This window comes from Microcebus murinus, chromosome 1 (genome assembly GCF_040939455.1).
Source record: "Microcebus murinus isolate Inina chromosome 1, M.murinus_Inina_mat1.0, whole genome shotgun sequence".
Taxonomy (NCBI): Eukaryota; Metazoa; Chordata; class Mammalia; order Primates; family Cheirogaleidae; genus Microcebus; species Microcebus murinus.
Window position 1 is genome coordinate 109,284,786 of NC_134104.1, and position 13,363 is coordinate 109,298,148.

The 13,363-nt window shown below is 37.9% G+C and overlaps 1 protein-coding gene across 1 annotated transcript in view; it reads right to left on the reverse strand.

Annotated features, from left to right (window-relative positions):
* CPB1 (carboxypeptidase B1) overlaps window positions 1-13,117 on the reverse strand; it is a 33,618-nt gene extending 20,501 nt beyond the window's left edge. Inside the window, exons 1-5 of the mRNA XM_012782824.2 lie at window positions 13,018-13,117; window positions 12,842-12,917; window positions 6,266-6,390; window positions 192-291; window positions 2-103 (exon numbers count right to left, since the gene is read on the reverse strand). Coding sequence (XP_012638278.2) covers window positions 2-103; window positions 192-291; window positions 6,266-6,390; window positions 12,842-12,917; window positions 13,018-13,088 — 474 coding nt within the window. The 5' untranslated portion in view covers window positions 13,089-13,117. The remainder of the gene's footprint in view (window position 1; window positions 104-191; window positions 292-6,265; window positions 6,391-12,841; window positions 12,918-13,017) is intronic.
* Window positions 13,118-13,363: the final 246 nt, after the last annotated feature.

A 13,363-nucleotide genomic window follows, 5' to 3' on the forward strand; every position in this document is an offset into this window, starting at 1 on the left:
CCTTGAGGAGGTACATATTGCGTCCCTCGAATGTGGTTCCGATAACACTGCGAGAGATGAGGTCTGGATTCTCAGTAGTGACTTGTTGAGTCCAAGCCTCTATCTATCAAATGGAATCATTTGTAGATTAAAGTGGCATTCTTGGTTCAATTCCCAAAGCAATATCGGTCTAAATCATGTGCGTAGCATACCGTTTCCCAGTTGTTGTACTTCTCATAACTGTGTCCGGTTTTACGAACCCTGCTGTCAAACTGAGCCTCCATCACGTTTCTCAGGTTGCTTATCAGTACGCTGCAATGAATCAGAATGGGTGCTCCTATGAACATAAGTGTATTTTCATTGTGCTCCTACGAACATAAGTGTACTTATATGTGTTCACTGACTTAGTAGATTGCACAGTGCTTTCCCCACTGATCTGCATGCTGTCCTCTGATTGTTCCTGATGACCTTCAATTGAACTACTCAAGGGAGAATCTGTCACTGATCACAAAGAGTAAGTCACTGAGAAGGATACTGGAAAGCACAAGCAAGGCAGGCTCTTCCTCTGCTCAAACTTCACATATTTGAGTGTCCTTAGACTCTAAATTTGGAAAATGGTTTCCCCTGGTATCTGGGGCATCTTGAGTTGGAACCTTGGGCTTCCACACACTGGTATGTACTTGAGGCCTGTCTACGGTCTTTCTTCTTCAGGACTTTTCTGAATTTAGCACTAAAAAGCCTTGTGCTCCAGGAAGCTAATCAGTTCCAGATAAATGGGAAGAGTTGATCATCTGAGTATACGGGAAGAGTTTCTCTGGGTTTTGAGAAAAATATCTTGATGGCTGGACATTCAGAAATATGAAGAGAAAAATTTCTTAGGCAAAAGAATACTGTGTTTAAAGAACTATTAATAGTTTCTACTTGCCTGTCTTTTGGGTGGTTAATCTAATAATGGTTCTGTAGCAGGGTAATATGAAAATCAGTAACAGATCCCTTGAGGAATACTTATTTCTATACATGAGTTGTTCAGGTGAAAGTTTCTGTTATAAGAGGCAGGCCTGAAGGTGCGGGTGTGTGTCCCTTCATATCCGTTTGCTGATTTGAGTAGAGAGTGTGTTTGGAAGAAACAAAACTTTATGAGTGGAATGTCCTTGATTATAACACTGAATATTACACACAGAGGCCACTTTGCAGAAATTTCTATTACACATAGTTAAGCCTTGAAATGGTTTTATCTGACACACAGAGAATTGCGGCCACACATCAAAAGTCTGCTTCTCCTCCAGCTGCCCCAAGGACATTCTGATGAAGTATGTCAGGGACATCCTATGAACCTTCCTCCTGGTTGCTCCTTTATTTTGTAAACTTGGGTGTGAACTGGTATCCGTTCATGGAAAATGCAATAAATTACTACTAAATGGTATCTGGTTCCTAGCAAAAGGCAAACACTGTCTTAATGCCTTAATTGTCTTAAGGTAGTATATTAAAAAATGAAAAAGGAGCAAATTTTAGAATTGATTCTGTGGAAAAAAATTTCCCTTGAGCAGCCATCAATACTTCGTCAGTGTATAAGTTTTCTATGGTTGTTCTGAGTTACCACAGACTTAGTGGTTTAGCAATGTGAATTTATTGTTTTACAGTTCTGTAGGTTAGAAGCCCAACACAAGTCTCACTGGGCTGAAAACAAGGGAAGTTCTAGGGGAGAATCTGATTCCTCTTCCTTTCCAGTTCCCAGAGGCCACCTGCATTCCTTGGCTGTGGCCCTTTGCTCCACTTTCAAGGCCAGTAACAGTAAAGTGAGTCCTCATATCCAATCACTGTGACCTCTTCTGCCTTCCTCTTCCACTTTTAAGGACTCTTGTGCCAAGGGCATTGGACCTATCTGGACAATTTAGGATACTCTCCCTGTTTTAAAGTCAGCTGATTAGAAAGCTTAATTCTATTTATAACCTAATCCCTCTTCACAATGCAACACAAACATATTCATATGTTCTGGGGACATTTCTAGGGTACTATCAGTCTGCCTGCTACAGTTAGGAACAATGACTGTACTAAGTGCTATAATTATATTCACCACCCAAATTGGATTATTACAGGGTGGTAGTAGAAGGAATCCTGAATTAGGAATCAAAAGATCAAGGTCATGGTTTGGCATAACTCATAAATTGACTTTAGTAAAGTCATTTAATCCCTGAGTTATCATTTCATAAGTTTTAGAATGGGGTCATTTAGTTAGTGGATATTCAATGTCCCTTTCAATTCTAAAATGCAATGACTTGGCTCAAATCAATAGGTCTTGGTCATTTACATAGGTGTCTTCCAAGGTTTATGAAAAAAATATAATATTTTGCCAGTTACCACCTTCATAAATTCCAGGAAAACATAGTGGATACTAAAGTCTAAAATAGAGATAGTTCAGGAAAATAATTTTTAAGGAGAACTGAAAACTAACATAGACAAACAGAAATGAAACAAAACAAGCAAAACAAAAACCTGGAGACTTAAAAAATAATCAACTGGCAGAAACTTTTAAGAAGAAAACTATGTTCCAATATCAATTTGAAAGAACAAATGTTGCCTAAAAAGGATAAACTTCTCTGAATGGATTAAAAAAAAAAAAAACAAACCCAAGAGGAAATGGCAAATGACATCTTCTTTCACTTCCACAGCCAGCTCTAGTTGGAGGGGGCAGCAAAGCTCGCTGAGGATATTGCTTTCCTTTCACCTGCACCCAACCCTCAAGTTCAAATTATTTAGGAGAATCATCAGCTGTGAAATGGGGATTAGGAAAACAAACAAAAAGCCACCCCAAATTATTTAGGAAAAACAGTGACTATGTGGGAATTAGTGTTTTGTTCGATAAGAAGAAGAGATAGTCTGTTAGAGTTATTTCTGTGTTAAATATTAAACATTTTCATCAATAATCAGGACAAAGAAGCATAAAAAAACAGTTAGTTGAATTTAAGATGACACCCAAGAGTAAAAGTATTCTCTAGTAACTTGCAAAAGAGCATGAGAATGAGGTTGAAGTGTGGTACTGACTTTTGCCTGAAGGCGGAGGATTGACCTCAAATGCTTCTTCCCAGCCTTATGACTATTTGATTTAGGACAAAGCACTACTTTAGCTATATTACAAAATATTATTACTAAATAATGAGTTTCTATTCTAGAAGATTAAAACAATGCCTTTTAATATAATAGGAACTGCATTACAGCTTCGAAATAGGCATGTACACTTATATTTTTATATGTTCCCTTTATAGTGCCATCCAGCTTCTTCTCCTTTTTATTTTGTTAAACACAAACGCAAATTAGACAACTGGGACTCCTCCAAAAGCAAGGAACAGGATATCTGGGAAGGAAAGAGAGACATGACTGCATTTTATCCCCCTTTCTGTTTCCTGAAGTATATGGTCAGTGCCTGGACTTTGTGGCGGTTGTTACTGAAGAACATTACGATGGGACCATTCCTAGCCAAGGACACTTTCCTTCCCAGTATTACGAAGCAGATATAAAAAAAAGCCCCTTTCCTGTATGTCTCTGAAATATGCAGAAAAATAATATAGACATTAACAACTGTCAATCTCTCCCTGGATCAGACAGGGCAAAGACAGCCTTCCTGCAATTTGTAGGAAGGGATTCTATGGAGGGCCGCCCACCCAACAGTTCTGTGTCATTTTAGCTCCAGAACCATGAATTGGAGATTACACCAGCCAATTCCTAGTCTTTCTGTAACTGGAGTGCAACTTTGGCATTTAAAACTGTAGTTATCTTGCTTTTTGCACACATTTTGAATTTTTTCCTGTGATAATTCAGGATCTAATTAAAGCTTCCAAATGATACAAGTCTTGCTGAAGCAGGTTAGAACTTATGAAAAAGTCTGAAAAACTATTTTGGTGGAACTTGTGCAGTGGATGGTTCTTGTATTATACAAACACAACAGAAAATTCTTGCCAGCAGGAAACCATCTAAATACAAATTGGTTACCACACGAGGTAATAATGGGATGCACAGGGACTGCCTGCAGCCCCAGCAAGGATATTGCTGGTGCGATTTTCCAGGATTTCTAGGGACTTATTATTATTTAATATTTAGAAAATTATATGCTACAAATATGCCAAGCAATGAACAGAGAAACAAAAATTAACAAGCTCTTAGTCCTCAGGGGAGGTCCTATGTTCTAGATGATGCAACATTCATACACAATTTTCAAGAAGTTTACCACTAAAAAAGAAAGTGAATTTTCTATTTGATAAATGGAGATTAAAAGGCAATTAAAAGCCATTTCACTATTTTGTGATATGGGTAGAATTAGGACATAATTCAGGTGGCTAGGGTTAGTCTATGGTCACTGATCTTCCTTTGGGTATTTTTTTAAATTTTGGCATGGAATTATACCTAGCATTGTTTTTTGTTTGTTTGTTTATTTTTAAAGAATTATAAAGAAATAATCAGTTTTTTGAATGTTATGGAAGGCTTTTAATGGCTAGGATTTTAAATGTCCTTCCTTGTATAATATGAAGAACAAAATGTCATAGGCATGAATATTAATCACATTTTGAGACTTACTGGGTTATATCTTTGTTTTAAAAAGATAGTTCTTAAGTTCACATTTTGACACTTCCTTCAGACAGAAGCAGATAGATATGTTAGGCAAGATAATGGGGTTAAACATAACAGTTTCAGTTGATTTTTAAAAAGGTATAATCTCCCTGTTTGTATAATAGTAAACCATAGCAGCATTTTCAGCAAAAGTAATACTGGTTGCAATTTATTTATATCTTGTTTTATTTCATTTTCACAACAGCCCTTTGAGAGACACATTATATTTCATTTTATGGATAAGAAAACTGAAGCTCAGAAAGGTTAAGCAAATTATCCAACATCACATAGCCAGGACAGTGCACTGCCAGGGTTGGAATCCAGTTTATATTTTCGCAGAGCATTCACTTGTTGTACTATGCTATACCACCTCTCCTGATGGAGGTATGGGTTTTGTAAGTGACAATTCTGACATCTTCATTGGCACAAATAGTATTCTTCTATATATTTTTTGTTCTTTTTTTTCACATTAAACCTGGAGATTTATCTTCTACATTTTTAAAATGTGAAAAAGAGAAAATTTCTAATGTTAAAATTGTGTAGATCACATTTTCTCAAAACATAATGAAGACTTGAGCTTGTGGTAGGGGATTGTTGGATAACCATGAATGCTCAGGACTGGAGACCAGGACTTTTTCTTTGCTCCTCCTGATCCACTCCCTGGAGGAAGAGCTCTGCTTTGTACTAAAACCTTATTTATTCCTTCCCTCTCATGCAAATGCCTCCAGGTCAGCACCGTCTTTTCTACTTCTAAGCCTTAACATATGGTCTGTTCTTTACCTAAAGTATGGTTTTTCCTTGTTTTTGGCTAATACCTATTTATCTTTCTCTGCTGAAGCCTCATTACTTAGGACAGCCCTCTCTAACTCCTAGACTTGGTCTATCCTCCTTAGTCTCTAGCTCTTTACTCTTAACATCTATTACACACTATTGCAATTCCTCATTTAAAGTCTGTCTTCTGCTAAGGGAAGTGAGGCCATATCTATCCTTTTCAGTACTTGACACACATAGGTACTCAACATAGATTTGTTGGGTCAACAAATGGACAACTGCCTCTACTTAGGAGGACATTCTCATCTAGAAAGGCCTAGGTGGATCAGCGTGGTGTTTGCAGGGAGGAGATATGGGGTGATCAGCTTAGCCAACTCTACTTTAGGCCTTTGGGGAACCCCTTTCTTTTCTTTGGTTCCTTTTTTCCCCGTCTTTTCCTACCATTCGAGACAGTGGTGAGATCTTAGAGAAAAAAAGATAGCGTGTTATTCAGACTGACTAATCTTGTCTTCAAGCTAAAGGAATAGAAAGAGCCGTCACAGCTCACAACAGGTTTGGCTGATCACCTGGAAGGAAGACCCGGTACAATTTGGGGCTAAAACTGTGTCTGGCTGATAATAAAGTGCCCATTGTTTTGGCTTTTACACCATATATTGCTTGTAAAACAGTAGCAAGTCAGATATCAGGTTGAAGATTTGGGGTTCAAGAGTCAAAACCATTTCCATTAGAGCAATTGCTAAACACAAAATCTACCAGGACTGAAGTGAAGATTTGGCATCCAGGATCAGTCTGCCATTACCTATTTGTGTGGCCCCAGTAAAGGAATGGTCTTGTACCTTCCCAGAGTTATTCAATGGCTTGGATGAAAGTGTGCATGGGAAAGAATTTTAATAGCCATAAAACATCAACTTACTCATATTGTAGCTCATTCTGCTTTAGAACGTTCTCCACAGTGGCAATATCTTCTGCTTTGACACGGAAGTCGACTGTAATGTGAGGTTTGATTTGTGTGACAGAGTCTGGTTTCCAGAAGTCAATCTGAATAAAGGGCAAGATATACTGTATTGGACACCTATAATTCAATGGCTAAATTATCATCTGTGAGCATGCTATTGTTCTACATCATTGAGCTATTTTCAAAATCAAATTATCCATGAAATTTCTTAAAATTATCTCCTTTGAGTGAACAAGTCTTGGGACCAAGCAGTTAGATGTCAAGAAAAATGTTTATAAATACATACATAACCTTAATTGATTATCAATAATTGTGAAAAATATATGATCATTTTCCATAATGCTAGTTAATTGCAGTATCCTATAACTGCTCTTTTCTATTTATTGATTTTTCTAGAGCACTTGCTTATGATAGCAAAGTTTGTGGCAATGGATAAACGTACCGAATGATGATGAATTAACTAGAGCTATAGAATTTAGTGGAAAAAAATTAAGCTTTCCCTTTTACTTTTTAATGGATTCATTTTATGAGTTTATCTCGGAAGTCAATTCTGTGCAAATCACAGTAATGTGGGGAACCAGGAGCATTCCTGACCTGTAGTGGATATATCAGGAAGAGAAATAGTATCTTTCCACAGTGGGTATACAAAATACTCTTGGAGATCCAGTAACACACTGACATTTTCATTTATACAGTCAGTCATCAGCTATGATTGAGGACCTACCATGTGCTGGGCTCTGTGGCTGAGATCAGGGATACACTGGTAGGCAAATCAAACAGGGCCTCTATCTTCATGGGGGAGACTTTAGAAAAAATTAAGCACAGAATAGCAAGATGCCATATCTGATAATTCTAATGTTTTTATTTGTGAATTTGTGGTTTTAATTATCCTTTTTTAATGGGAAAATATTAACCAGGATATACTGACTCTTGTGTCTGTTTTCCTGTTCCTTGTGCTGAATAGTAGGTTCTTTCTTTGTCCCTGTCTCTTACCCAACCCCTGTTTGAATGTTTGTGCTGTGGTCTTCAGCTGGAAATGTGACTGGTGGTGACATTTAGGGCTACTGTTTGGAAACTTGGAAAGGAGTTTGGAAAGGCTTAAAGGTTGTGCAGCAGAAACTGATGAGGTAAGATTTTAAGATTACTCAGTTTCAGATATACTTGTGGGAAACCCATTAAGCCATATCCTGTCTTTGTAATCTTCAAACCACTGTAGCAGTCTAGTGGATGCTGAGTCATGAGTCAGGGCCACAGGGAATTCCAGGGCAATGGAAGGAAGGGACACTGAGATTCCATCAAAATGGATTCCAGAAGAAAAAAACTCAGCATGGCTGTCACAAAGGGGTTGAAAGGAGAGAGTATTGATGGCAGGATAAAGATTGGCTATAGAAGGTGAACTAGTGAGTCAAGGATGACGGTAAAGATGAGAGGTTTAATGGTAGTGAGCAAGTATAAAAACATGACATGATAAGGCCAGAGAAAGCAAGGGGCTGGTGATAATAAATTCTAGTTAGCAAACGTTGTGAGAAGTAGGGCACTGAAGACAAGTATATTATAAGAAAAAGCATATTTTTCAAAGTCAGCTCTGGATTTGTGTTCCTAATAAACACCTGTCATTCCATGGAGGGGTAGAAGAGGGAGGTTTGTCTTTATTACAGACACTGAGATTTAGATTTGGTAAAGCACTTGAAGTCATCCAAGCATCTGCAGCCGACCTGACAGTGCTCCACCCACATGTAATTGCTGGGACCCTTTAGTGTGCTCAGGAGACTCCCTACTGCCATGATCTGCATCTCTGTACCTGGGGACTCTTTTCCCTAGAACTGGGAATAGCAAACTATTGGTTCCGGGGACACAGGAGGTACCAAGGAAATAACTTTTCTGGTTCAACCAATGACCCTAAAAAGTAGATGTTTAAACACTTCAACTATCTCACCTCTCAGGCGGGATAATTCTGAAGCCTGTGGTTTGGACCCTTTCCTAGAGTTCCCCTGTGGGTTAAGCTCCAGTCGTCCTCTATGGTGGCTGGATTAATATTCCCTTTTTGTTGGCTGCCTTTCCTTCTCTACATCACTCCCCACTTCTTTACCAGTGCCCATTGCACTTCATAAATAAAACCCTTTCCCTTGAATCTTTGTCTCAGGGTCTGCTTTGGGAGAACCTATATTGAGATGCTAGCTTTCCACTCAAAGCAACAAATGCCTGCATGATATCCTTGGTGACGTTTCTAATACAACCTTGAGTATATCTTGCGCCACTTGAGAACAGCCTAATCATTTACAAATGGTTTTATTTCTAATATTAAACTGAAAATTGTCATCTCTAACCTTCTAAGTTCTTTCCCATTAGTCCTAGCTCTGCCAAATATTGGAAGACACACACACACACACACACACAGACACACATAGTGTTACCTTTATGATTCTGCTGTGAGAATAATGGATTCTTTTAAAGGGGATGGAAAAATCTCGTAAATATGTTTGACAGAAACTTGCAGACCTAACCTGAAGATGCTTGGAAATGTCAGTGTGACATGGATAAAATTGGTCAGCAAACCTGTCAACATCCAACACTGTGGAGTGCTGCAAGTGTGATGCAGATTTACTATACTGGAGTCAGTCTCCAGTAGAGTACCAATACGCCAAGTATGGATACAAATAATAAACTCAAGGTAATAATACAAGGAGATAAATATGGACTTCAAGAATGGCCAAGACCTTGTGAATGAGATTTATGTCTGAAATATAAAAATGAAGTGAAATATATGATATAGAGGTAAGGAATTAAAGTATATGTTAAGTTACAAAACAGAAATTATAAAATTGTAAATGTAGGAGGTTGAGTGGCAAAGACTAATACCGAACATTCATTGGGTAATAAAGAGATCTTTAAGTTAGATAAAGAGATATCTTTAGATAACATTGTGTGAATAAATATAAACTTAATCAGCCAGCTGGCTAATAAGTAAAGAGTCCTTCCTAAAATATACAAGAAAACTAGCACAAAAACAAGATAAAATAGCATATCAACCTCAAATACTTTGGGGAATAAAATTGGCATATAAACAAATAAATATTAGTGCTGAGGATCTTCGGTTCTTCACAAATTTGCACATATTTGTTTCTTTGCATTGCATTTGACTATAAGGAGTGCATATGGTAGATTCTTCATTTATCTTGATGAAATTTTCCTTTACCGTTGGAAAAGGTAGTGAGTTCTACTTAAGCCCAATTCTAGATGCAGGAACGAACTTACTGGTATAGTAGGAATGATGAGAACATTAGAAGACAGTAGCATGTTACTCTAGGCATAGAGAAAAATGCACCTTAAACTTGAGAAACACAGTGTTCAAGATAGTCCAGAGAAATAAGAACAGGTTTTATGGTGAATGTCTCCAATAAAAGAACAGGAACAACCCTGATTGCAAAGAGACAAAATGAAATCCTTACTCTACAATTACAGATGAAAAAGAAGAGGCTACTGGAGTACTTGTGGTCACAGATCTCTTCAATACATTTAGCTTTTAAAACGACATGTTCAAAAGCTGGGAGGAAGGACACATGGCCAAGGATGAATACAAAGACTGGATGCCCTTGTAATGATCTTATCAGGAAGGCTACAGCTCAGAATATGCTGCACCCACAAGATTGCTAGGACGAACTAAAATCTCTTTTTCAATCATGTTGAAAATAAAAAAAGAACAAAGAATAAATATTTGTCCTACTGCTTAGAGCTAAAGCATGATGTTTACAGCCAGAAGAGAGAAAGTAGCCCTTTTAAACTTTTGTTTGGCTTCTGTCTTTTTCAGGAAGGTGCTACACTATCTATCCTTTGTTTTTTCTGTTTCTAATGAGAGACGAAATCACCACCAGAATAAGTAAAGGATTTTTCATATGTTATGATTTAAGTAGAAATACCTTCTTTGGAAAGAGGATATTGAGGCCAAAAGTAGATGAAGAGATCAGTGATTATATCAGCCATGTAAATCGAATTCAACATCCCAGACCTGATGATAGTAATAATAGCAAACGCTAATATAGTTCTTACTATTTAAGCTCTTTCTAAGTGCTTTGCCTGTATTAATTCTTTTAAATCTCACAACAATTCTATAAGGTAAAATAACATTATCATCCTCATCTTACGCATGAGGAAGTTGAGACCCAGAGAGGTGTCCAAGTTTCAGCCGGTGAGTAGTAGGGCCAGAAACTGAATCTAGGTAGTCTGAGTCCAGGTTCTTTTCTCTTGACTACCATAAAATGCTGAATTTCAGATAACTAAATAAATACTGCAGATGTGATTGCAGAACTCTCTCAGCAATCTTGGAAGAATCAGAGCTTGAAGGGCTCGCTGCAGAGCAGAGGGGGGAAGTCTTAGATTTCACAAATGGGAAAGCAGGTGAAGCCCAGAAGCAGGAGCTCCTGGGGCCTGGCATGGATTCTGGCAAAGCTGCAGAGTAAACTGGAAGCAGATGGATTGTGAATGCTCGGAAAAGGAAGCTGTGATCTCTGGGAGGCAACACAGTTTAAAGCAAGGATAAGTCAGGCCCAATTAACTTCATCTTAGTATTGGAAGCGACCACTAACTTGGTAGAATGCTGAATCTTAATCATAGTAAAGATGGACTCTCCACATTGATATCTTTCTTTATAATGCAGAAATCAGCACAGTGTTAGCTCTGTGGAGCACCCCACTAACTTGGCTGAGTGAACTTACCCGAGGAGGGACTAGGTTAATGAATCACTTCAGTGCTTAACACTCTATGTGGCACACTGGAGCTGTATCATAAATATATACTGAATGAGTGAAGCATGAAGGAGGCCTCTAATTCTGTGCTGACCTCTAACCTCCTTAATATTTTTCTTTATCAGTGACAAAAATAAAAGTCGAGGAGGCGTGCTTATCAAACTTGCTGGTGATGCAAAGTTTGAGGGAAGAATTATTTCCCTGGGTGACTGAGTTCGTTTTTAAAAAGATCTTAACATGCTAAAAACAGATAAATTTTAATAGTGTAAATCTAAAATCCCACATTTAGGTAAAGAAAAGTAATTAGGCAAGCACAGAAGGAAGGATACCTCGTTTGAAGGTGATTCATGTGAGAAAACAATAACCTAATGGTTTTGATTGAACACAGATTTAATATAAGCTAAGAGTGTTCTATGACTACCCAAGATGCTAAAAAGGAGCTTAGGCACCATTAATAAATGTCTGCTTTACAAATGAAGGCAGGCAATGGTCCTGCAGTATGTATTAATCAAAGCACACCTGGAGGCCCATTGTCAATTCTGGTAGCTACATTAAGAAAAAAGAAATATAGACAGAAGAACTCAGCTGAACCCAGGAGTGACCAGATGATCAAGAGTCTATAAACCAGTGCTAAGAGAAATGATAGAAGGTCTGGAAAAGATACATCTTAGAGGTAACACGATATGTGGCTCAGCTAAGTCCAATGGATCAAAGTTAGAAGGCAGCTTGCAGCTCTGTATAAGGAAGAAAATGATGGGAATGGTTTGTAAGGCAAGTGGGCTCTGCTGAAGAGTAAGTAGTATACCTACTGTCTCTGGAAGTACTCAGACAAGTTTTACTGGGGATAGCAACCACGAATGCTGTTTCTTGAGAGGAAATTCCAGATTTGTGTGGAAGGCTGGAATTGATGACTTTACATTCCCTTTCAATTCTAAACTTCTGAGCCTGTGATTATGACACTTTCCACCTTTTTCTTTCTTACTCTACACTTTAAAAGATAAAAAAATGACCACACACACACACACACACACACACACACATATACATATATATATAAGATGAATAGTTTGTATATATTTATTCATTTTAGTTTATGTATTTATGAAGAAACAGCATAGGCCCAAGTGGTACTACTTACTGTTTGTGGTCAGCAACAGCTTCCTGCCACACTACATATATAATTTAAAATGTCAGTTCTCACCTCATATACAGTGAATTTTTTTTAGGTAGCCTAGAGATTTCAGGCTTTTTGAAAGCAAAAGAAAAATATGGAAATCACTCATGGCTTTTTACCTTCTTTTCTCCCCTCATGTCATATCATTAAGGGGACCCAAATCAAGGTCACGAAAACCCAAGCTGTTTGATTTGGAATGAAAGAAAATCAAAGAGAACAGATGATACATGGGATGTGGAAATGAATTTGAAGTTGGACAAAAGCCCAGTTTTTCAGTAATATCCAAGTTGATCATTTTTCTCTTTTGCCTTAGAAAGAAAGTAACTGCACATTAGATGTTCTATGACCTTCATGACAGTTCCAACTCATCCAGTTGTCACACTGTCAGCTCTTTTAAAAGTTACCATGGATTTATAATACTATAGGTCTGAAAGCAACCTCATTTAGGCAGAAAAAGAAGATATCATGGCACTAAATGCTTTCCAAGTTTTTATTTCTTGCTACCAAATGTGCTATAGTTAACATTTCATGTCATTCTTCCTTTGATGCAATCACAGTGCAATTTAAGATTTTTAAAGCAGGTGTAATGTAAATCTAAAGTATAGAATTGCTACTTACCTGGGTGGTGCTGGCCAACTCATGGATTAAGTTGATGTGATTTTCATTTTCAACATTAACACGGAACACTTTCTCGCTGAATGGTGAGATAGCAGAAAAATATAAAATTTAAACTGGGTAATGTGTCTACATCTGGGGGCTAACAAGGAAGACTTGCTCTTTAAGGAATTGCTTACCCTTCAAAGTGCTCCCCGGAATGATGAGCAGATGCCAGGGCCGCAGCCCCCAGAACCAGGAACACCAGCATTGTGTTGGGCTAGGTCTGTTGGGTGGGTCCCACCTGCTTTTATATCAGAGTGTTCTTTGTTTTCTTCTTCTGACCACAAATAGGAATTATCATACCTTGATTAATTGCTTCCTGGCATTGTTGACCTGGTAGGTCTGAGAGGATATCTCTTTTAACACCTGTGGAAATAGAGCAAATAATCCCAAGTTCAACCTATCCAACTTGTATGCCAGACCTTGAATAGTCTGGGGGTCAATGAAATTGAAATTAAATCTATTTTGTAGTCTTTTTTTTCC